This window comes from Schistocerca nitens, chromosome 8 (assembly GCF_023898315.1).
Source record: "Schistocerca nitens isolate TAMUIC-IGC-003100 chromosome 8, iqSchNite1.1, whole genome shotgun sequence".
NCBI classification, from domain to species: Eukaryota; Metazoa; Arthropoda; class Insecta; order Orthoptera; family Acrididae; genus Schistocerca; species Schistocerca nitens.
The window spans coordinates 99,686,175-99,712,308 of record NC_064621.1 but is presented as its reverse complement, the minus strand read 5'-3'; the positions used below and the strand labels follow the sequence as shown (position 1 = coordinate 99,712,308).

Sequence of the window (26,134 nt, the reverse complement as noted above, 5' to 3'; positions counted from 1 at the left end):
GGTGCATCACAATGGAGGGGTATCTGTTGAGAGGCCAGGCAAATGTGTGATTCCTGAAGAGGGGCAGCAGCCTTTTCAGTAGTTGCAGGGACAACAGTCTGGATGATTGACTGATCTGGCCTTGTAACAGTAACCAAAACGGCCTTGCAGTGCTGGTACTGCAAATGGCTGAAAGCAAGGGGAAAATACAGCTGTAATTTTTCCCGAGAGGATGCAGCTTTACTGTATGGTTAAATGATAATGGCGTCCTCTTGGGTAAAATATTCTGGAGGTAAAATAGTCTCCCATTCGGATCTCAAGGCAGGGACTACGCACGAGGACATTGTTATCAGGAGAAAGAAAACTGGTGTACTGCAGATAAGAGCATGGAATGTCAGAGCCTTTAATCAGGCAGGTAGGTTAGAAAATTTAAAAAGGGAAATGTATAGGTTAAAGTTATATATAGTGGGAGTTAGTGAAGTTTGGTGGCAGGAGGAGCAAGACTTCTGGTCAGGTGACTACATGGTTATAAATAAAAAATCAAATAAGGGTAATGCAGGTGAAGGTTTAATAATGAATAAAAAATAGGAATGTGGGTAAGCTACTACAAACAGCATAGTGAATACATTATTGTGGCCATGATAGATATGAAGCCCATGCCTACCACAGTAGTAAAAGTTTATATGCCAACTAGCTTTGCAGATGATGAAGAGACTGATGGAATGTATGATGAGATAAAAGAAATTACTCAGATAGAGAAGGGAGACGACAATTTAATAGTCATGGGTGGCTGGAATTCGATAGCAGTGTTTAACGTCCCGTTGACAACAAGGTCATTAGAGACGGAGCGCAAGCCCGGGTTAGGGAAGGATTGGGAAGGAAATCGGCCATGCCCTTTCAAAGGAACCTTCCCGGCATTTGCCTGAAACGATTTAGGGAAATCACAGAAAACCTAAATCAGGATGGCTGGAGACGGGATTGAACGGTCGTCCTCCTGAATGTGAGTCCAGTGTGCTAACCACTGCGCCACCTCGCTCGGTTCGAAACAAGGCCCCAGGAGTAGACAACATTCCATTAGAACTACTGACAGCCTTGGGAGAGCAAGCCCTGACAAAACTCTACCATCTGGTGAGCAAGATGTGTGAGACAAGCAAAATACCCTCAGACTTCAAGAAGAATATAATAATTCCAATCCCAAAGAAAGCAGGTGTTGACAGATGTGAAAATTACCAAACTATCAGTTTAACAAGTCATGGCTGCAAAATACTGACACAAATTCTTTACAGACGAATCGAAAAACTGGTAGAAGCCAACCTCAGGGAAGATCAGTTTGAATTCCATAGAAATATTGGAACATGTGAGGCAATACTGACCCTACGACTTATCTTAGAAGATAGGTTAAGGAAAGGAAAACCTATTTTTCTAGTATTTGTAGACTTAGAGAAAGATTTTGACAATGTTAACTGGAATACTCTCTTTCAAACTCGGAAGGTGGCAGGGGTAAAATACAGGGAGCGAAAGGCTATTTACAATTTGTACAGAAACCAGATGGCAGTTATAAGACTCGAGGGGCATGGAAGTGAAGCGGTGGTTGGGAAGGGAGTGAAACAGGGCTGTAGCCTATCCCCAATGTTATTCAGTCTGTATATTGAGCAAGCAGTAAAGGAAACAAAAGAACAATTTGGAGTAGGAATTGAAATCCCTGGAGAAGAAATAAAAAAATTGAGGTTTGCCGATGACATTGTAATTCTGTCAGAGACAGCAAAGGACCTGGAAGAGCAGTTGAACAGAATGGACAGTGTATTGAAAGGAGGATATAAGATGAACATCAACAAAAGCAAAACGAGGATAATGGAATGTAGTCAAATTAAACTGGGTGATGCTGAGAGAATTAGATTAGGAAATGAGACACTTGAAGTGGTAAAGGAGTTTTGCTATTTGGGGAGCAAAATAACTGATAATGGTCGAAGTAGAGAGGATATAAAATGTGGACTGGCAATGGCAAGGAAAGCGTTTCTGAAGAAGAGAAATTTAACATCAAATATAGATTTAAGTGTCAGGAAGATGTTTCTGAAAGTATTTGTATGAAATGTAGCCACATATGGAAGTGAAACATGGACAATAGACAAGAAGAGAATAGAAGCTTTCGAATTGTGGTGCTACAGAAAAATGCTGAAGATTAGATGGGTAGATCACATAACTAATGAGGAGGTATTGAAGAGAATTGGAGAGAAGAGAAATTTGTGGCACAACTTGACTAGAAGAAGGGATTGGTTGGTGGGACATGTTCTTGAGGCATCAAGGGATCACCAATGTAGTATTGGAGGGCAGCATGGAGGGTAAAAATCGTAGAGGGAGACCAAGAGATGAATACTCTAAGCAGATTCAGAAGGATGTAGGTTGCAGTATGTACTGGGAGATGAAGAAGCTTGCACAGGATGGAGTAGCATGGAGAGCTGCATCAAACCAGTCTCTGGACTGAAGACCACAACAACAAGAGTGCTCAGCTTCACATAAAAATGCAAGCCTCTCAGCCCATATGGTTTGTACTTCAACAAGGTGGTATTCCTTGGAGAGGACATCACTGATATGTAATTTCTCCACAGAGTTCCGGGTCCCAGACTTACTCTTTCAATAATGATTATATCTCCAGTGATGTACCAACTTCACAGGTATTTGTCTTTTTCTTTTTTTTTATTGTGGTTGTGCCCAAATTGATAAATTTCAAACCTGTTTCTTGACTGGTTTTATGATTGCTTCATTGTCTTCCTCTGGGTATGATCGTTATCTTGTACAAATAAACCTGGAATGTTCAAAATCATAATAGTTCAATGGATGACTATAACTACTAAACAATAAAAGTCCATTCATTTTGGCTTCTGCATTTTGAAACAGTCAAACCAGTAGTTCACAATCATTCAGCTTCAACAGTAATATAATTTTCATCTGCTCATTGAGCTGCAAAGTTCCAACTACTCCATATGACTACAAGATCATGACTGCCTCTTGCAACCAACTCTCCAAGACTTACTCTTTCAACAAAACTTCCCATCAAGTGTGTAGAAGAACAGAACTATTGCAACTGTAGACAAAGAATCTAATCATTTAGATCGCTGGTAATGAAGGTATTTAAATTGACTTCACAAGCAAGTCTACATGAACATTACATAATTTAGTGAAAACTGTTTAAAGTAGTTTATAAAATTTACCTAGTTATGTTTGTCATTTATTAACTTTAAAATTATTGTATTAATGCCAAATGAAGGCAACAATCCATGAAGTGTATCACTTACATAGAAAATGATGAGTGTAAAGTTATTGATGTACGTGTTTTGGGTTGGGTTGTTTGGGGGAAGAGACCAAACAGCGAGGTCATCGGTCTCATCAGATTAGGTAAGGACGGGGAAGGAAGTCGGCCATGCCTGGAGTGATTTAGGGAAATCACGGAAAACCTAAATCAGGATGGCCGTACGCAGGATTGAACTGTCGTCCTCCCAAATGAGAGTCCAGTGCGCTAACCACTGCACCACTTCGCTCGGTTGTAAAGTTATTATTTCTTAGCAATGATCTAATCCATACACTGGTATCAAATGGTTCCTAATTTGCTTTAGGCTTGATTACATCATAAAATGTCTTCTTAAAACATTCCATGAGACGAGTCATCTGTAGGTGATAAGCGGTAGTCACCCTGTGGATGATATTGCATTATGAAGTAACGTCTAATACCAATCTTGACAGAAGCGTTTATCTGTAATGAGAGATAAATACTCACAATGCACCATGCTGCAGAATTGTCCTATAAAAGGGACCTGGTCGTTTCTGGTGCTTCAGCTATCAGTACACCTGTGGAGCCAGTGCAGTGAGTAAGGTAGCCCATGTACACCACTATCCATTTGTTCTCAATTGTCTCTCCAACAGGTCATTTCCAATTTGGTAAAATGGGGCAATTGCTGGTGGAGCAGCTATCAGGTATCCTAGGGATACTTGTGACATATGCTCCCATCACTGACATTTCTTATAGTGGCTTACACAGTGTCTGACAGATCAGCTGACACCTGGCCAATGATACCCGGTTTTGAATCTATAAAGGGTCGTTACAAATCCCAGATGACCTAATGTTGGAAAATCATGAAAATGCTTTAGTGTGGCTGCCTGCAGATGAGCTGGTATGATAAGGAACCATTTCCAACCCGTTGGATCATAATTCAATGTATACAATGTTTCCTTTATTAATCTGAATTCTTGTTTGACAGCTTCCTCCTTTTCTAAAGCCTCCATGGCCTTCAGTAATGCGGGATCTTCCTTTCATTCTGCTGCAATATTCCCATTGTCGCACTGACTGGGGTATCAACAACACTGTACTATTCACACAGTAGATTTGACAAAAGACAGTAGGCATAATTTTTATGCGAAGCTGAATTCCTGAAGTGTGAATGCCCATCTTGCAAATTGTCTCAATGGATCCTAGCGTTTTTTCAGCCATTAGCTGCAAGACACTTTTTTTTAGATGTAGTGTAATCATTATTGGACATCAGGATTGCTATGAAGTTGTAAGAATGATAGCTTACGCCTCAAAAGCATCGGAGTTATTTAAACACTTTTCCAATTATTTGCTCCAGTGACCCATAATAAATATCTGCTAGAAGAGGGTCACTTCTTCCTCAAAATCTGTGCAAAATCATAAAATGTATCATCAGATCCAGTTGCTATTATACCATTGAATGCTGTTGCATTCTGTTGCATCTTACCTTGATGTTGCTGGCTAGCAACATGCAGATCACCAGTTCAGTTCCTACCTCCTGCAATTTAATATTTGTGATTGCTGAAGGTTCTGGACTTAGGTATTCCTACAATACTGAAATGAGTTACAGCATTCTGTATGTGACTACCTAGGATGATGTTGTGTTGAAGCATGAACTTTAGCTCTGTGTGTGTACTTCCATGTGTGTTCAATGAGTGTGCTTTCAGGATGGTGTGTCAGTTCTTGGTGATGACCATGCTCTTGTAATTAGAACCTGCTTCTGAATTCTATGTGACACAGTTTGGAGGAGACTGGATAATCCAGATATCTGTATTACCATGACTCCAATGGTGCAGAATAACTATTTCTGTCTGAGTACAAGCTGTCCATTCTGCCAGTGGTCAGCACTGTGGAGGTCCCAATCAGTAGAAAAGCCCTGTTGTCTCAGATGCACATCAGGCTTGTAACAGTATGCTTGGGAGACTACAAGCAGGATCACAGTATAGCTGAAGGGATTCAACACTGTCAGTAAATAAAAAAAAGATGGGTGGACATGATGTTTCTGGCCAAAATCTGCTTTAACAGACTAGATGTGGTTTGGGAACAAGGAGAAAAATATCAAGAGCTCGAACAAATTTCACTCAGAAATTCAGAAACCATTTGGTGACAACCAGTACCATGTGTCCACGAATAAAGAAATGAAGAACTGAGCCTAGAGTTAGAGGTAGATTTAACAGTAGTGTTGCATAAACTGTGTTGTCACTGGGTTAAGCAGTGAACCTGAATCTGATGGAAACAGTGAAGTCTGGTACAGTGGAGGACACAGAGAGGACATATAGTGTGTTCCCTTTGGAGGGTGTCACAACAGAAGACTTAATAAAATGCTGCCAGCAAAAAATAGCACACTTGAAGATGTTTCACAGACTTCCCCAAATGTTGTGCCATTGACATTTATGGAAGATCATCATGTCTTCATATTGCTGATGAAGGAAGTAGTAAATAAAGGGAAACAATGTCTGTTACTTCAAACCAAGGTGGCAGAGAGTAGATACACTGAAAGGTTGAACCAAGACATCAGAAGTTATCGTCTTTAATTCAAGAGGTGGTTCATTGATAATTGGCACCAATCTCTGTATGGCAGGCAACATTCAGGAATGTGGTCAGAAACGCTGGAGTTATGCTGTAACCGACCCAAAACATTCAGTGCTTTCAACAGCATAGATACATCTCCTATTGCCAATTTGAATGGCCGACAAAGGGAGGTGTGGCAAATCTAGGACAGTGTATTGTTGGGTTTCCACTGTGGAAACAATGGGCCTTTTGTTTGCTACCAAAATGGAAGAAAGGTGTTTGATAACTATTACACTTCAAGACATCAAAGAATGGTGCAATTCTATGCAGAATAGGAATACATATGACTACAGCCCATGTATGTATTACTTCGGTTTTCATTAAAGTTTTAGCATATTTCAAGGATTTTATGTTACCTTAGGGGATTTGAAATAGTGTGCTTGTCAGGGTGACTGTGAGTGAAATTGGGAGAGGGTGAGTGTAGTTCTATAGGTTTACTGCTCCTTGTGACTTTTCAGGTTTTTCCTGGTCAATCTTGGGTTTGCCACTGGATGATATTGTATAAATACCATAACATTTCATTGATGCAACTGCTCAACATATTAAGGTGGTGGTAGTTGCTGCTGTCACTTCTGGAAGACATGAATGATGACATTTTCATGGTGGTGTTGACATTTATCAATCCAGAAGCAGGCAGTATGCGAGGCTGGGAAGACGCTCACAGCTGGAGGAAGACGGTGCTCCTAGTGCCCCCTTCTAGGAGCCACAGAAAGGCCTTTCGTGCATGTGCTGTCTGCAATGACTTTGCTGTCTGACATTCTTGCAGTTAAAAGCTGAATTAAATCTCAGCAGTGTATTGCGTAGAGTCATGACCCAGAAGTTCTTGTTTTCTCTGTTTTGATTTAATGGCAGGCAGTGCGGCATTGCAGGCGGCACTTAATTAAAAACCTGCATCTTTGTTGATAAGATTGTCTGCCATATGGATTTGTATGACCTCCTTAACAACACAGTCCCAGAAATGTGACAGTGCGGATAAAATTTGTTTTTCCATAAAACATGTGATGTCCTGTGTCCAGGCAATGCTCCGCTACCACTGATTTATCAGGTTGCCTCAGGCATGTTTGATGATGGTGTTTGAAGCAATGTTCTTGCACTGTTTGGCATGTCTGCCCAGTATAAGATTTTCCACATTGGCATGAAATCTTATACATGTCAAAGTTCCCAAGGCCAAGTTTGTTTTTTCTACCAAGCACAATAAATTTTGTTGGTGGCCAAAAACCAAACTTGATGTAGTGCCTTTTCAGGATCCTTTGTACCCTTGAAGACATGCTGCCAAAATAGCACAGGAATGCAGTTGCAGTGGGTGCCTCCACTCATCATTTACATCCCTGCTTTGAATTTACATAGAATAGAATGCATGGTCCATCTATCTATCAGAATAGCTATTCTGTTGGAATACCATTCTTAGGTGTTGTAGCTTACTGGGTAGATGGTCAGCATGTGAGACCACCTGCACTGTATGCACCAAAGAGCTTAAGACCCTACTAAGTTGAGCAGGGTGATGACAATTTGTGGCCTGCAAATATAGCTCTGTGTAAGTTGGTTTTCAATACACACTGTGTCCCAGTGTACCATCAGCTTTTCATCTGACCATGACACCCAGGGGTGGTAAAATACCATTGTGAACTGTATATTTGGAAGGAATGAGTTCCGATGCCAGAGAACCACAGGTAATGTCTCTATTTCATGGTACTACACCATAAATGTATCGTCTACATACCACCATAAGCAGGAGCATTTGAGACTTGCCAACTGCAGTGCTCTTTCCTCAGTCTTGCATAAAATAGTTGCCCACCAAGGGAGACAGAGGACTTCCCGTGATGACACCATCCACATGTTAGAAATACTGGTCATTGAATAAGAAATAAATTGAGTTAAGCACATGTTTAAACAATGCCACAATGTTTTCCTGGCTGCTGATCAGCTCTAACAAGTCCTTCAGAGGTACTTTCATAAATGAAGATACAATATCAAAGACAACCAAAAGATCTGACTGTTGTAGTTTAAGTGTCTTCAGGTGTCATATGAAGTCCTCTGAATTCCGGATGTGGTGGTCACACTTGCCTATGGGAGGTTCCAACAGCGTAGTAAGATGTTTGGCCAGAAAATAGTTACGTGCCCCACTGTTCCTCACTAGTGTGCGAGTATGCCGTGCAGTCTTAGGGAATTGCAACCCTGTTGGTATAGGCTATAATGACTTTAGAAGGAACAGAATTTTTCTTGAGAAGGTCTAATGTTTTTTCTCTGGATCTTGCCAGTCAGAGGATCATTGAGCAGCGGCATCCTGCTGTTGTAGTCAGCTTGTGAGCACAGTCATTGCCCACAGTGCATGCACAGAAATCATTTCTGTGGCTCCCAGCAGGGGGCACTAGGAGTGCCACTTTCCTCAAACGGTGAGTGTCTTCCTGCACACTCTTAATGCCTGCTCCTGGCCTGATAAACTTTGGCGCTGCTGCATGATGATTATCATCAGTGACAGCAGCAGCTACCACCACCTGAAGATGTCAAGCAATTGCTTCATTTCTGTTCGAAGTATACCTCGGCTGCCAGAGTCGGGAAAACCAAATGTGGCACAATCTATGGACATGAAGTTGATGTAGATAAAAATCCTCCATGGGTGACTGTTGTCAGAATATCAGGAAATCCCATCAACACAGTTACCAAAAAACAATCTGTCCAGTAACCAAGTGATTTTGGGTGACATTTTATTTGATACTATGTGCTCATTGCCACCAGCTAAAGAAGGATATGGCTATTGTGCTAAACATTTCAAATGGAAAATATTCTCTCAACACAAAAACCTCCAGGTGGAACTTAGCTATCAGTGACAGAATTTGTTGCTTTCCCACAATGCAGCACTAATGTTGCCCTTGGATACAATGTCTTAGATGCATCACAAGCAGTCATAGACGGTGGAAGATTGGAGTTCCAGAATGATTAAGCTACTCCACTGATTTCACACAACAGTTGCTCACAGCAGTTGCATACCATTGACGATACAAATGCCACACCATCATCACTGACACAAGTTATATTCAATATGGACATTCAGTTAAACTGTAATGTGCTAGACAATTGCAGAAGAATATTCAGCCTTGCAAAATAAATATATATACCAGAACTTATATACCAGTGATTGACATAACCACTACTGGTTGATGAGGAGAGCTCTGGACCATCAGTTGCTGCATACATCTAGAACTCATTCCTAGAGGCGTGTGCATATGGACATCTGAACTGCTCCGGGAAAGTCAGCTCAGTGGTTCAAACGGCTCTGAGCACTATGGGACTTAACATCTGTGGTCATCAGTCCCCTAGAACTTAGAACTACTTAAACCTAACTAACCTAAGGACATCACACACAGCCATGCCCGAGGCAGGATTCGAACCTGCGACAGTAGCAGTCGCGCGGTTCCGGACTGAGCGCCTAGAACCGCTAGACCGCCGCGGCCGGCTCAGCTCAGTGCCACGACTGTAGAATCGTGCTATGATCTACTGGAGGAATCTGATATACAGCCACCAATACATCAGGGCTTGTGTGAGGAAGAGCGTCAACAAGTGTTTGCCATTCTGCATCAGTTTTTATGGCACATGCACATCTGGAAAGGAGACAGGGCAGACTGAAGACCCAACATGAAACAGAATGTGAACTCTGGTGATCATCACCCCTTAGTGCTCACATACAGTGGTGCCAGCAGAACAACAGATCATTGATGGAGAAACAAAGATGATGTTCCAAAAAATAAATAAATAAATAGCACACCTGAAATACCTCATCCAATTCTGGTGGTCTGAACAAAATTTCCATTTCCATATAATAATGGCACCTTGGACTGTTGGAATGGAGTAACTATTTCTCCACTATGGGCTAGCTTCTGGCAGATCAAAGTTGGTGAGGCTGACCAGGAAGTGACTTTTCTCATTGCACCTGATGACATCTGTCAGTTGTGAATAATACTGGTTGGTCTGTGCAATATTCCAATGTCTTTTGAATGGTTGATGGATAACCTTCTGTGACATTATAAATGGACAACTTAACTTTGCTGCCTGGGTGACATTGCTTTTTTTCTCATATTTGTGATGAGAGGCTCCCTTGAACTGTCCTCCTATTACAGATGCTCAGGATTTTATTTGCAGTTCATGGCCACTATAATATCTGATACAAGGGATGTCAAACTTTCTTGGAATGAGGGGGAAAGATGATGTTTCTGTGTCCTTAGGGACCCGAGTAAGTGATCTAACATGCCAAGCTCCAATCCATAGAATACCAGTTTTGTTTTCTCTGATGGCAACATCCTCCTAACTAGTCCCCAACTGAAGATCTGAAGGGGGGATTATTTTACCTCCCGAATATCTCGCCACAGAATATGCCAACATTTAACCATACAGTAGATCTCCATGCCCTTGGGAAAAATTACAGCTACAGTTTCTACTTGCTCTCAGCCATATGAAGTACCAGCATAGCAAGACTGTTTCGGGTGATGTTACAAGGCTGAATGGGTCAATAATCCAGACTGTTGCCCCTGCAACTACTGAAAAAGCTGCTGACCCTCTTCAGGAACCTCACATCTGTCAGTCCTCTCAACAGAGACCCTTCCATTGTGTGCATCTACAGTATGGCTGTCTGTGTTCCTGAGGCATGCAAGCCTATTTGCCAATGGCAAGGACCATGGTTCAGGTGGGAGGGGGGGGGGGGGAGGTTACAATACTTATAATTACCAATAAGGTAAATGAAAGGCATTGGGTCTTTCTGACTATTTACATACTGTACATGACTCTGAATAAGATTTTGATACTTTGCACATTTTCTTAATTTTTTTTTACAGGTTTCCTACAAACAGCAGCTTTATCTGCAAGCGTCATTATTCACAGAAATCTACACAAAGCTTCCTACATTATTCACCAGATCAATGTGAAAGCGTACCCACCACATGTGTGTATGCACATGCACCCATATACGTACATGGACTGGCACACATTTGTTTTGCATTCCAAAGAATGTTTTTCTTAAATCAGTTCTGTATTCATTTAATACACCTGTTTGATGTTATTTTAGTGTGGTATTGGTTTTGAAGATACATGGTAAGAGGGACAGCAAAACACAATGAACAACCAGTGCTCCAGTAGCAACTGAGTAGCAGTGTTGCCCAGCAGTAGTGGACAGACAGTGAGGTGCAGACCAGCACACAAGCAACTGTGTTATTCAGTAAGTGCTGAAGTACTTTTTATTTCTTGTGTTCTTTTGTCCTTAAAATGTGTCTAAAAATCAGTACCTCAGTAAACTAATCTCGACCTGGCACATAGAATGCTCACAGAAAACTCATATGTAAGAAACATTTCATTCGTAATGAAAAACAAACTGATGTTTTTTTATTGACACTGTGTGTGAAACAAAGCACGTGATGTGCAGCATTTGTCTAGACTTACTCCATCTACATATTGCATGAAATAAATTCGAAATATCTGCCAAAACACCAGGAAAAAATCCTTGATACCTTTTTTGGGAGAGACATGCTGCAAGACCCTGTAACACTACCATGGGCTACTCGCAAAATTCTTGCTAGCTATGAATAGCACATGGAGTACTGTGTGCTACAAAGTTCTGAATCCAAGCAGAAAGTTCACCTGATATTCCATAACCCCATATTTCGCTGACTAAGTATCACTACAGAAATGTTTCGAATCCTTTCTTGAAGTAAAGGAATACCATTCCAGTGTAGGTGCTAGTATCTATGACACTGAATCTCATGGATGGACAGAGTAACCTAAGTTTTACAAGATATTTGATAGCAGAATCCATTTTGTTTCCTACAGATTCAAAATGGTGGTAACACAACAGCATAAAATGTGTTCCATACTTCAATATCAAACTGACACCAGCAACATATTCCTATAATTATGTGCATCTTAAAATGTGCTGCATAATTTTCCAGTCACTAGGAAAGGTTGGTGACCTACAATAAACCACCACTAGAAGTAAGGCAAATTCTTTCACATGAAGTATATACAATTGTAGATGTATGTATGAGACCGCTTGTCTTTTGTTTAGACAGTTTCATTCAAAGGAGGAACTGTATTATTGTATTCTGGCATGAAACAATTTCACAGGATGTAATTCTGTATTTCTGACTTGTTTCTTGCAGTACTTCCCCAAGTCCCAAAGGTAACTGAACCACTATCATCATTGCTTCTTTTCCCCAAAAATTTGCCAGGAATGGTGAATTTTAAAAGGGAAATAGATAGATTAATTAGATGTAGTGGGAATTAGTGAAGTTTGGTGGCAGGAGAAACAGGACTTCTGGTCAGGTGAGTACAGGGTTATAAATACAAAATCAAAGAGGAGTAAGGCAGGAGTAGGTTTAATAATGAGTAAGAAAATAGGAATTTGGGCAAGGTACTATGAATAGCATAGTAACGTATTATCATAGCCAAGATAGACATGAAGCCCAAGTCTATCACAGTAGTAAAAGTTTATATGCCAACTAGCTTGGCAGATGATGAAGAGATTGAAGAAATGTGTCATTAGATAAAAGAAATTATTCAGACAGTTAAGGGAGATGAAAATTTAACAGTAATGGGAACTGGAATTCGATAGTAAGAAAAAGAAAAGAAGGGAAAAGGAATGAAAGAAGAAGCTGCCTGGTATAAATTTTTTACTGGGCATAGTCCGTCACTAACAATTGGGTCAAGAAACATGAAAGAAGCTGTATATGCAGAAGAGACATTGGACACAACAGGTTTCAAAATGATTATATAAAAGTAAGGCAGATTTTGGAGCCAGATATTAAATTTTAAGACATTTATAGGTGCAGTTGTGGACTCTGTCCACAGTGTATTGGTTATGAACTGTAGATTAAACCTGAATAAACTGAAAAAACTATAGGAAATTGAGGAGTTGGGACCTGGATAAATTGAACATACCAGATACTGTTAAGATATTCAGAGGGAGCATTTGGTAATTTTGCCTGAAATGGAAAACGATTACAACGGAAAACAAATGGTTAACTTTGAGAGATGAAATAGTGAAGGCAATAGATGATCATTTAGGTGAAGAGACAAGACTTTGTAGAAGTCATTGGATATCACAGGAGATATACAATTGATGAAAGCAGAAAATATAAAAATGGAGCAGATGAAAGGGAATACAAACATCTAAAAAGTGAGACTGACAGGCAGTGCAAAATGGCTAAGCAGGAATGGCTACAGGAAAAATGTAAGGATTTAGAAGAATATATCGTTGGGGTAAGATAGATACTGCCTACAGAAAAAGTAAAGAGGCCTTTAGAGTAAAGATAAGTAGCTGTATGAATACCAAGAGCTCAAATGGAAAACCAGCCCTAAGCAAACAAGGAAAAGCTGAAAAATGGGAGTATATAGAAGGTTTATACAAGGGAGATGAACTTGGAAGTCAATATTATAGAAATGGAAGGGGACATAAATGATGATGAGAGGACTGATAGTATACTGCAAGAAGAATTTGGCAGAGCACTCAAATTCAAAACGAGGCCCCTGGAGTAGAAGACATACCATCTGAACTACCAATAGCCTATAAGTGTTACCCATGACAAAACTGTTCCATCTGGTGTGACACACATAAGACAGATGAAATATCCTCAGACTTCAAGAAGAATATAATTCCAATTCCAAAGAAAGCAGTTGGCAGCTGGCGTGAATATTAATGAAGTATCAATTTAATAAGTTTTAGTCTTAAGATGCTAACATGAATTCTTTACAGATGAATGGAAAAACTGGTAGAAGTCAACCCCAGGGAAGATCAGTTGGGATTCCAGAGAAATGTAGGAACATGTGAGGCAATACTGATCCTTGATTTATCTTAGAATATAGGTTTATGAATCAATGGGGCATGAAAGGGAAACAGTGGTCGAGAAGGGAGTGAGACAGGGTTATAGCCTATTCCCAAAATTATTCAATCTGTACACTGAGCAATCAGTAAAGGAAACAAAAGAAAAATTTGCAGTAGGAATTAAGTTCAGAGAGAAGAAACAAAAACTTTAAGGTTTGCCAATGAGATTGTGATTCTGAGAGCCAGCAAACGACTTGCAAGAGCAGTTGAATGGAATGTACAGTGGCTTGAAAGGAGGTTATAAGATTAACATCAACAGAGCAAAACAGTGATACTGGAATGCAGTCAAATTAAATCAGGTGATGCTGAGGGAATAAGATTAGAAAATGAGACACTTTAACAGATGAGTTTTGTTACTTGGCCAACAAAATGTTGTAATTAAGTACAACACGACCAGTCGATTTATCACAACTTTATTACATTTAAGCAACATTCACCAGGAGACAATTATGTACCCAAAGAGCTGTAGCAATACACATAGAGAACTGAGGCAGATCGTAGCATGGCTAACCTTAAAACCTTCAATAAACAGGGCCCCTCGGCAGGCTCAGACAGTAAAATGCACACTCTGGAAGGTGGCCTCTGCAGATGACATAGCACTGCCACACACACGGTCTGTTGAAAGTGTACACACACACACACACACACACACACACACACACACACACACACACACACACACATATATATCACTGCATTCCTCCTCTCTTGGGGGGAGATCACTGGGCTAAGGTGGCGTACTGCAATGAAAGTGTATGCCGTACGGCAACAATGGTGATGCTGGGGCTCTTTCCATGTCGACCTCAGGCATCGGCTCTGGTGATGGTGCTGATGATTCTGGTAATGGGTGACAGAATCCCTGATGATGGCGTCTGGAGCAATAGAGGGACTGCTGGTTCGGCCACCGAGGATGGATACTGTCACCCATGTGGGATTTGAAAACCAGCAGCAACAGCAGCTGATGTGACTCCCAATGTGGATGGGCTCAGACATGATGGTGCAATTGACATTACGGGGTGCCTGGCTGTCGACACAAAGGTGAAGGTCATCGTAGTGCCTCAAGCAGAGGTCATCCTCCCTGCAGATGTCTCAGAGATGGATTCCCAAGCATTTGGCAATGACAGCTAGAATCCATTTAGGGCAGCATCCGAAACTGCATGCCCAGACAGCCTTACCCAGTCCTAAGTGGCATGGCAGTTGCACAGGTTGATGTCCAGGTAGGGGAAACAGGAGGTGTATCAGTGTCCTACGTTGGCACCCATGGAGTAGCCTTGCTGGGCTCTTCTCACTGAATGGTGTGAAATAGTATGAGCAGATAAACCGATCTAAGGCAACATTAGACAGAGATTGGCAGCATACTTTTCCATCTGAGTTGTGAATGTTCAAAGGAGGTGTCTGCTCCATTGTTAGATTGTGGATTGAATGGTGGGGTGAGAATTTTACAGATACCATGTGAGTCACAAAATGCTGCAAACTCTTCTGATGAAAACTGTGGGTCATTATCAGACACTAATGTCATGGACAATCCTTAGAGTAACAGAATTTTGGACAAGACTGCAATGGTGGCAGTTGTGGATGTGTAAACAAAATTAATCACGCACAGAAAACAAGAATGTGTGTCAGTGACCAACAGCCAATAAGTTGAGAAAGGGGCCAGCAAAATCGAGATGTATACAGTCCCATCCATGTGATGGCATTGGCCAAGGAGATGACAATGCCCCGGGAGCTGCTTGATGTGTTGTACACTGTGAACAGGAGGCAACCGGGCAGTTAATGTCACCATCCAAGCCAGATCAAAACATGTGTCAACGAGCCAACGCTTTTGTGTGTGATGCACCCAAATGATCTGCATGTAATAAACGGAGAACCTCTGAATGAAACATTTAGGTGATCACTACATGAGGAGCCATGTGATCTGTGTCTAAAAGCAGAACACTTTTCATGACAGAAAATTGATGTCAAAACATGTAATACTGATGGAGGGGGTCGAACGCACCAGAAGATGTTGAATCCCTCCAACCATATTGTATGAATGTTATGACCATCTGCAAAACGGGATCCAGAGCTACAGCCTTCACAATCTGTGTGCTAATTACAGGAAAACCATCAACCATCTGCTGTGTGGTGACATCAATGTGCAAACAAAGCAATTCCTCCTCATCAAATCCTAGGTCCGGACCTGCCAGCAGGCAGTCGAAAGCATCGGCATCTGTATGTTGATTCGTAGGGTAGAAATGAATCTCGTAGTTGTAACACTAAATGAAAAGGGCTCAACATTGAATGCAATATGGCGCTTTATCCAGTAACGATGCCGAAGGACTGAATAAGGAAACCAATAGTTTATGATCGGTGACCAAGTGGAATTTGGTACTATAGAGAAAAACATGGAATTTCTGCACAGCACGTGCAATGGTCGAAGCATCTTTTTCTATTTGAGTGTACCTAGTTTGAACAGAAGTCAACATTTTTTGGCTTAAGCAATAGGCCGCTCGGAGCTATCGGGATATCTATGAGCCAGTACTGCATCCAGCGAACTCTCTGAAGCATCTGTTGCAAGGACCATGTGGCCAATGACCAGTGCAACTCAGTTCCTTTGTGCAGCAATGTGCGTAATGGCTGTGCGAGTGCTGCTGCCCCAGGCAAAAATTTATGGCAGTAGGCGACCTTCCCTAGAAAAACCTGAAATTTTTTGATTGAGGTAGGATGTAGAAGCAACACAAAAGCAGAAACATATTGATGCAGGAGTTTGAGACCCTTTTGAGAAACTTCAAACCTAAGATAAGTGTTAGAAGGTTGAAAAGACTGACATTTTTCTAAATTACACTTCAACACGGCTGCTTGGAGGACAGAAAAAAGTATGCGGATTTTGTAAACTAATGCTGTAATTTTTTCCAAAAAATGTTGAAAAATAGCAGGGGCACTGGTGACTCCAAAAGACAACTGGAAGTATTGGTACACTCCAGAAGGGGCATTGACAACTAACACATGTTGTAGTTCTGCACCTAAGGGAGTAGCAGTTAGACATCCGACAATTTTTGAGAAATATTGACTATTTGATAACTTCACAAAGAGTTTGTCTGGGTGCAGTATTGAGTATGTATTCACTATAGATACTGCATTCACAGAAAACCCAACAGTTTCTTTACTACAGTTAAGGTGGTGGTGGACCATTCATTTGATGCTATAGGGTAAACAATGCCAGATTCTGTGAATTGATCTCATTTATGTTTGATTTGTTCCCTGAGTGCCACTGGAACTGGATAGGGCTGGAAAAAATGAGGCTGAAAAGAAGGTTTCATGGTTATATGCGCTTGAAAATTGTTGGTACACCCCAATCCAGGAGAGAACAAAGAGGAAAACTCAAAACATAATGCATCTAACTGTGTATCAGCACTTGTTCAGGCATTAAATTCACTTCATTCAAAATGATAAAACCAAACAACTTAAAGAGCATCTAATTGAGAAAGATTTCCTGCGTATCTGTTATATATGACAAAAACATAAGTGACTGGACTTCGGGCTTGTAGGTCACTCTGGCAGAGAAATGGCCAAGAATAGTAATACTCCGTTTATTGTAATTTACTGACTTTTGTGATACAGGGAGAAGCAGTAGGGAGCCAAAGTACACGTAACTTTAGACTTCAACAAGGTTACCACACTGCCTGTATCCACTTGCATGTGCAGAACCTTACAAAAATCAAACCATTAATGAAAAACTTGTTTGGCGCAACAAAAGTAGCAAATTCAACGTTTACATTCATATCTGCATCAGCATTGTTGTGCTGAACTTTTGCATTACAAACAGAAGCAGTGTGACCTTTTTTGTTGCAATTATGGCAAGTAGCCCTGTGTGGGCACTCGTGGTTAATGAAACAATAAGGGGAAAATGGGAGCCCATAATGTGTACGTTGCTGTTTACTGGCCTTTTTGTTTTGTTGGTGTTGCTACAGTTGGAAGCGAGGCCAACCACCTTGGTACTGTGACTGTGTGGACAACCATAACCATGTCTTCTTCCTGTGGCTATCTGAAGCATGTTGTGGAGGAGAGGGTTGGATTGCTGATACCTCAGGGCTCTTTATGCATGATGCTGACATAATCCCTGGAGTGCTGCCCATGCTCAATAGGATTGATGTGGCTGCTTCCTACAGTGGTAAAACTCAACCTGGTACACACTAACATGAATGCGCTTACAGTAGTATTTTGAAGAAAGTTCACACATTTGGTCAAACATTACAGAAGATGGGTCCTGCAAAGGGCCGAGTTGATATAGGCCTTCACACATTCTTCGTGATATCCATGAAAGGAACAAGGCATGACATAAAGTGTCAGTAATTGCAAAAGTTTGAAAGTGATGTAACAGACATTTCCTGTGTATGTCCCATTCCTCGACAGACTATTTGTATGTAGAAAAGGAGGCAGATAAACCATGGAAGCTGTGGAGGGCAAAACAGCAGGTGAGACAGAGTGAGGAGCATGCTGACTAGACAAAACAGAAGCCAGTGATTAAATTAGCAGAGTTTGATTGTCCAGCACATTTGACTGGTGGTGCAACAAGATGCTGAATGCTTCTTGCTGTTTGACTAGCCGATGTAAAAGGCCCTTCGTAGCACCATTGCCATCATGAGAATAAAGGGAGTAGAAATTTGCACTGAGAACAGGATCACACTCATTGCCAGTGTTGTTGTAATTAGGTATAAGTACAAAATGACCAATAGACTGAACACAACTTTATTCCACGGAAGCATTAACAACTTGAACACAGTATTTAAGTAACATTCAGCAGGAACCAATCATGTACACAACAAGCTACAGCACTACATATAGAAAACTTTGGATGAGCATAGCATAGCTTGGCTAGTCTGAAATAGATTGTGGCCCATGGCAGGCTGACAGTGATGTTACACATGTGTAGCCCCCCCCCCCCTCCCCTCTCACACACACGTATGTGCACATGTCACTGCACAAAGAATATAGATTGAAGTGTTAATAAGTCTCTTCTGAGGTATTTGTCTGGGGTGTAGCCATGTATGGAAGTGAAACTTGGATGATAAACAGTTTAGACAAGAAGAGAACAGAAGCTTTTGAAATCTGGTACCACAGAATGATGCTGAAGATTATATGGGTAGATCATGTAATTGATGAGAAGGCAAGGAACAGAACAGGGAAGAAAATAAATTTGTGGCACAACCTGACTAGAAGAAATGATCAGTTGATAGGACACATTCTGAGACCTCAAAGGATCACCGGTGTGTGGGTGTAAAAATCATAGAGGGAGACAGAGATGAATACAATAAGCAGATTCAGAAGGATGTAGGTGGCAGTAGTTATTTGGAGATCAAGAGGCTTGCACAGGATAGAGTAGCTTGGAGAGCTGTGTCAAACTAGTCTTCAGACCGAAAGCTACAAATGATCTCATTGCTAACATATGCAGGAGGCTTTTTCCTCCTCATTATTGCTGTAGGTCCTCTATTGTTACTTGCAATGGTCATTCATTGCAGTGCAGTAAACAGGACCCGTTTATCTGGAAGCATCTACATCTACAGGATTACTCTGCAGTTCACAGTTAAGTGCCCAGTAGAGGGTTCAACAACTCACCTTCAAGCTATTTCTCTACAATTCCACTCATGAAGAGCACAATAGAAAAACAAGCACTTACATATTTCTTTGTGAGCTCTAATTTCTCTTGTTTTATCATGATGATATTTTATCCATTAGTAGGTGGACACAATAGAATATTTTTGCACTTGAAAGAGAAAGTTGGTGATTGAAATTTCATGAGATTGCTGCTGCAGTGAAAAATGTCTTTGTTTTAATGATTTCCACCCCATTTCTTGTATCATGTTCGTGGCACTCCCTCCCCTATTTCACAATAATACAAAATGAACTGCTCTTCTTTGCACTTTTTTGATGTCCTCGATCAGTCTCATCTGATGTGGATCCCACACCACACAGTAATACTCCAGAAGAGGGCAGCAAGTGTGGTGTGACAAGTCTCTTCAGTACACCTGTTGGATTTTAAGTGTTCTGCCAGTAAATTGAAATCTTTGTTTTGCTTTCCCTGCAACATCATCTGTATGATCATTCCAAGTTAAGTTATTTGTAATTTTCATAAGCATTCATCTTTCTTGTAAAAACAGGGTTTCTATGACCCGAGACAACTGGGAGATTCAGGAAAAAACCGGGAATTTTTTCATCTGGGAGAAAATTGGGAAAAACCTGGGAATTTTTTAGAATTCTGGGAGTTTCTCATTGTTTTAGTTTTTAGTTAAATTTTTGTGATTTTGACTGGTAAGAACCAATACTCCAACAAAGGATATTATGTATCCTGCTTCTGCAGAATAATACTGCAGCAACAAAACATGAACAAGTGGGTGGGGGAGAGAACCTTAAGTCGCAAAGGTAATGCGCCATACCCAACAGCAAAACATATTGCTCATACAAGTGTCTGCCAACAGCAAAGTGTGTCAAAGGTTTTAGCAAGACTATGCAGTGCTTCCTAACAACAAATTGCCTCCAATGAGTGTGATGTGACAGCTGTTTACATTAGATTCGTTTGAGCAGTTGTGGGCGGGCTCTTGCGCATGTGCAGTTGAGTCGTGTATGAGTAGTACTTTCTCCCGCTTCTGGCTACAGATGTGAGGCTGGGTGCCACTGTATAATATTGCCCCGGTTTTGAAATATCATAGATCCGATGCTATGCACAGAGCAGTCTGAGCTGTAGTGGGGAGGTGTGTAGTCTCTGTGTGACCCATGTTACGTTTAGTGATTTTGCTGTTTCCTCTTCATTTATTGCTCTCCCATTAAATGAAAACAAAACATATTTCTGTGGCTGGGAGCTATCAAATGGATTAAAATACATTGACATAAATACGGAAGGCTAAAATATGTTGTCAGTTTCAAATTTTATTTCCACATTTCTGACAGTCAAGTATTAATTGCCTTGCAGAACAATGAAGTTATTTTCGTTGGTTTGCTAAAGTGATTTGGCTTATATTAATCTTTAGTGCTGAGGCAGTCAATTTATTTGAAATGAAGTGTTCAGTTTCACACCGTTGGCTAGTTTCAACTGTTCGCTGCATTTCAAGTGCACGTTTTCCATCTTCTAGCTTGCATGGCATTATGCCATAATAAAGAATCAAACATGAGATAATACAGTACTGGTACTCAAGAAAATTTACTTCCGAATCTGGATGTACGAATGTGCACTTTAAGCCAAATTATGCATTTTAGTATGGTTCACAAAATTCCGATGCTCTTGAAGTATCCTCTTATGTTTTGTTTCTTTTGTGACATAGTGCAAGATCTTTTAATGTTTTACATGTATGAACATATGGGCTTCCTGCATCGTAGCTGCGCCAGAGCAGTGGCACCTGTTATCTGGCACACTCTGGCAACTACTTAAACGAATCAATTTCTAACAGGTCACGGGAAGGTTTTGCGAATGGTGGTTTGAAAAGTGTTACTTGCAAAGTAAATTTCCTTTTACAGAAGATGAATTATGTGAGAGAATGTACAGTGAATTTCTTAAATGGCAGAGCATTTGACTCTCAATTAAAAATCATTTCTTTGAGGATGACCATGTAGAAGAATTTTGAGCCCAGAAGATCAGACATTTATGTCGTTATTAAAAATTTTACTGACACATTTGTGTGATATATCTTAAAGTGTAACACGCGCAAAAAAGATCAACAATATATGTGGAAGCTTAGCTTCTCTTGCAGCTTATTAATCTTAGAGACCACGATTATATGTGAAAGCTTTGTTTTTCTTGTAACAACACTATGCATATTAATTTAAACCATTAACTTTTCTTATTTGTTTGTTCACGCTACTTAAGAGTGATGTTGCTATTGGCTGACTATATCACGTGTCCTATGCTGTCATCATCTGGTGAAATCATGTGACATGAGCTATGACTGGCTTACAAAAGTACGTCGCTATCTCGATTTCAATGCTTTGGAAAGTAACATGCGGTGTTTGGTGGAATTCGAATTTATACCTTTGTAACATGAAAATATGCAGCGTACATGTTGCTGCACATCAAAGATCTTTCCAAAACGAGTTGTTTCCCCCTAAGTTTCATTTTTGAAAGTGCCAGGAAATTCTACGTTGACATATAAAACGATAAACATTCAAAGGATTGATAAGTTTTACAGGGCTGAGGAAAAGTATACTGTCACTTAACATGGGAAAAGTGTATTTTCAACTGGGAAATCTGGGAATGTTTTTTCCTTGTCCACGTATACACCTTGAAAAAATGTTCCCATGTTTGATCTCCACTGGATTTGCTGAATAAATGATAATGGTATATCCTCTCTGCAGAAAGAACGTATGCATCTGCCAATGTAAGTCTCAAACTGTACATGTTCCTTCAGAATTGATTTCTCCACACGTCCCAACACGTAATATCATTTGTTCAGTGCTCCTGGTATTGATCAATTGCATTGCCATGTTGAAATGGATGACACTTGTCTTCCTGAAGTACAAAATGAGAAACATATGTATAAGGGCTAACTGCAACAGTTATCAGTGTTGGAGATTATATTTGTCAAAATAAGAATAAAAATGTGATGAGAGAGAAGTGAAATATAAGAATACAATACTTGTATTGGAATTATTTCTTTTATTTGATTTTGAAAGCCAAAATCTGTGATACAAATATGTTTGACTGCCATCAGTGTGACTGAGAAAATAATACTATATTTAAACATTTTTAAAGCTGGGTGTTCATTTTTTATATTTTTACCACAAGAATGGAAAAAAAGTGCAGCACAAAACCCAAATAATTTCATATAAATGTGCAGCACTTCAAATATAGATTTTCACATTTTATTAGATGTGTTTTGTACCTTAATGTTAATGCTTGTTATACAATTTTATTTTTTCAGTACTGCCTAGTATTATATACTGTCTAGCAATTCAAATTATTTCATTGATTACATGGATGTAGACAGTCATCAGAATGTGCTGTTCTTGTGCACAGAGGGGTATTGGTGGCAGTTGTAGTTATTAAGAGAATCTTCATCCATCTTTCAGTTGCTCTAGTGCCTTCTTCCGCTGTGCATATGGTGCCTGTGTAGATGGGAATGCGGCTTGTGATGGTACCATCCAGTGTGAAGGTGATGGCTCAGATGAAGCCCCTGAGCTGTGTGGAACATCTCCAGCCCCCATGTGCACACTTCCACCCAAGCACAAAAATGGTGGCTATAAAGTGCTTGGCTGTGACTCCCAATTTTGTGGTTTTGGACCAGGAGCACAAGTCCCTTCCGCCACACAGTTGCAGTTCTTCTGTGATGAAGGATATCACATCAATGGACCCAATGATTCCTATTGCCTCGATGAGGCCTTTACTCCACCACCACCAGTTTGTGAGAAGAATGGGGAATATTCTACCTCCAGCACATTACATTACGGTACTGTATAACAAATCATTTAAGTTGTATAATAGTTTATCTAGCTTTTTAGATAACTTTAATTTACTATAAACTGTGTGATACTTCAGTCTAATACAAATTTCAATTACTGTTACAGCTCAGTGTCCTCCTCTGGTCTACGATTTGCTTGATATCAAGTGCTACTCAACCTTTGGGCAGAAGATTGCATGCAATAAACCAATGTCTGTGGGCAGCAAAGCAAATCTAGCATGTAAATCAAATTATGTTAAGACCAAGGAGCTTAACTATCCTGCTCTCACGTGCACCGACAGTGGTACATGGGATAACCAACCATTCACTTGTGTTCCAGGTCAGAGTGCTTTCTCATTGTAACCATAAGTGGAATAAAAATTTAAAAGATCAGTGTGGGGATCAGACATGTAATTTGTAGTAATGTTACAAAGTGAAGAACAATACAAATCAATATTACTTCCAGATGATTAATTTTGTGCACTGTCAACAAGTAATTTCAGAAAGCATTAATATTTTATCAATATTTTTCCTATGATTTCATTGGACTTAGACTGGGAAGGAAGTTTGTGCCTGTGGTGTTATTTTCCCACATTAATTTGGCATTGCCTTCCAGTTGAAGCTTTCCTTGACCCCTATGTTGCCTGTGTCTTCTCACATTCTTAACATTCTTCCATGTGGAACAGTTTATTAAATTTCTTTTCACATTTCCAAGCTACAATAAGCTACTCATATATGTGCTGCAGGTGATCTGTTGTTGCCAGTAAATTAAGTATTTTTTACCATTCAGAAAAACAGTTCAGTAAAATTTCATAGTTGTGTCTTGTTGTGGAGCTTGGATTTCTTCAACTAGCTACATAACCCAATCAAAAGTATCCACACACCTATTAATTTACATTAATGTGGGATGCAGCTTGAACTCTACTGGGAATGCTTTCAGTGAGGTGTCTGAACATCTGTGAAGAAATAACAGCTCATTCTTCCTGAAGAGCTGCCACCAGATGATAATGGATACTGGGTCCTGGAGCAGATTCAGCCTTCAAAGTAATCCCAAATGCAACTTCCTGGTTGATTAAAACTGTGTTCTGAACTGAGACTCTAACTCGGTGACCTTTTCCTTTGGCGAGCAAGTGCTCTACCAACTGAGCTACGTTCTACCTTCCAAATTTCAAAGAAGCACTTATCTGTAAAAGACAAAGATCCCGAGTCGGTGTCTCGGTCTGGCACACAGTGCTTTTCCACCAGAAAGTTTCATTTCATGAGACACTTCACTGAAGAGTGAAAATTCCATTCTCATCAGATGTATTCCATTGGGCTCGTGTCAGGTCCTTGGACAAGACAGTCTATTTCACGAATGTTATGGTCTGCAAACCATTGCCTCACAGATGCTGCTTTTATGATAGTGTGCACTGTTATGCTGATACATGCAATCATTGTTTCTGAGCTATTTCTCTACGCTATAGTACACAATGCTGCCAAATGTGTTCAAAGTTTTTCACATTTAGTGTTTTCCTAAGATCAATAAGGTAAACAACACCTTTACAGTGAAAAATACCCCTGCACCATAACACTTCCTCCTGTGTACTTCATTGTTGGCACTACATGATTACAGGTAACATTCTTCTATCATTCACCAAACTCAAATGCTTCCATTGAACTTCCATACTGGAGGCCTATAGCCTGATTCGTCACTCCAAATCACTCGTTTCCTGTCATCAACTGTGTAGTGGTATTGCTCTTTACACAACTGAAGTTCTGTTTAGCATTGTATACGGGAAGGTATGGCTCATGAGGAGATGCTGAACAATGTTACCACATTCCTTTTAGCTCCCTACAGTCAGTATGCTAGCTGGACTGTTGGTAGCGCTTTGGAACTCAGGAGTGACTTCTGCCACTGAGTTCATGTAAGATTTTACAGTCACGATCCACAATGCTCGATGGTCCCTGACCATCAGTACATGAGATATGCCTGGTCTTGGTTTAGCTGTGGTTATTCCTTCGAATTTCTATTTAACTGTCACATGATATCACCAACAGTTCACTTTGGCAGTTTTAGAGGAGCTGAAATGGCCATGACAGATCTGTTACTCGAGTAAAATCCAATGGCTAGTTCATATTCAATTCAGTGGGCTCTCCTGACCAGTGCATCTTCCTGTTTCTGCTTCTCTGCAACACAATACTCCCCACCTTATTTTATACTGATGGGTTTGCCTCTCGTGACATCGAGGAGTCAATCCCACATTACACATGGATTTCAGGATACTTCTGATCAGATAGAGATGCGTAGTATGCTTTCACACAGTTGTAACACGGCCTTCAACAACCATATCCATGCTAAACTAGTCAAAAAACTGTGATGAAGAATGCACACATTGTGGTGATAAAGCTCATATGAAGCCCCTGAACTCTGTAAGACATCTCTAGTGTCCAAGTGAACACTTGCACTATAGCATGAAAATGATGGCTACAAGTGCTTGGTTGTGTTCCTGAAGCCTGTAATCTCAGCCCAGGAACACATTTACCTTTTGGTAAATGGTTGAGTTATTCTGTGGTGAAGAGAGAGTGGAACAAATAGCCAGTGCTAAACCTTTGGAGAACTAGAGTCACAACACCCCCAGTTGTTCTCTTATTGCTCACAATATCAGTATGAAGTATTCTAACGCTTTCTTGGATGACAAGAGACAGTCCTGTGTTGGGTTGCATGACTCACGTGTCTCTTCCAGTTGACTCATACGTTGTGCGTGCAATCGATCCTCTTCTTTGGGTCATCATCTACGTCGCTTTCACCGTCTAATTCTTCTGGTTCCAAGATAAATGTCGGAATCGACAAAACACCCATACAATTACGTACGTGCTGCCTCATGCAGATCCAAGACTTGAAGTAAGAGTCTCTATACAATACACACTTCATCTCTCTCTGTAACAATCCTCAGGACACCACAAACCACGGAACATTATAAAAAACACTCTTTGACTTTTTGATATAAATTCCAAGGTGCTACTGGTAACCACTTG

At 40.4% G+C, this 26,134-nt stretch overlaps 1 protein-coding gene across 1 annotated transcript in view; it reads left to right on the top strand.

Annotated features, from left to right (window-relative positions):
• Positions 1-26,134, top strand: part of LOC126199423 (modular serine protease-like) — a 207,217-nt gene that overhangs the window by 48,241 nt on the left and 132,842 nt on the right. The window contains exons 3-4 of the mRNA XM_049936341.1: positions 22,752-23,128; positions 23,247-23,459. Coding sequence (XP_049792298.1) covers positions 22,752-23,128; positions 23,247-23,459 — 590 coding nt within the window. The remainder of the gene's footprint in view (positions 1-22,751; positions 23,129-23,246; positions 23,460-26,134) is intronic.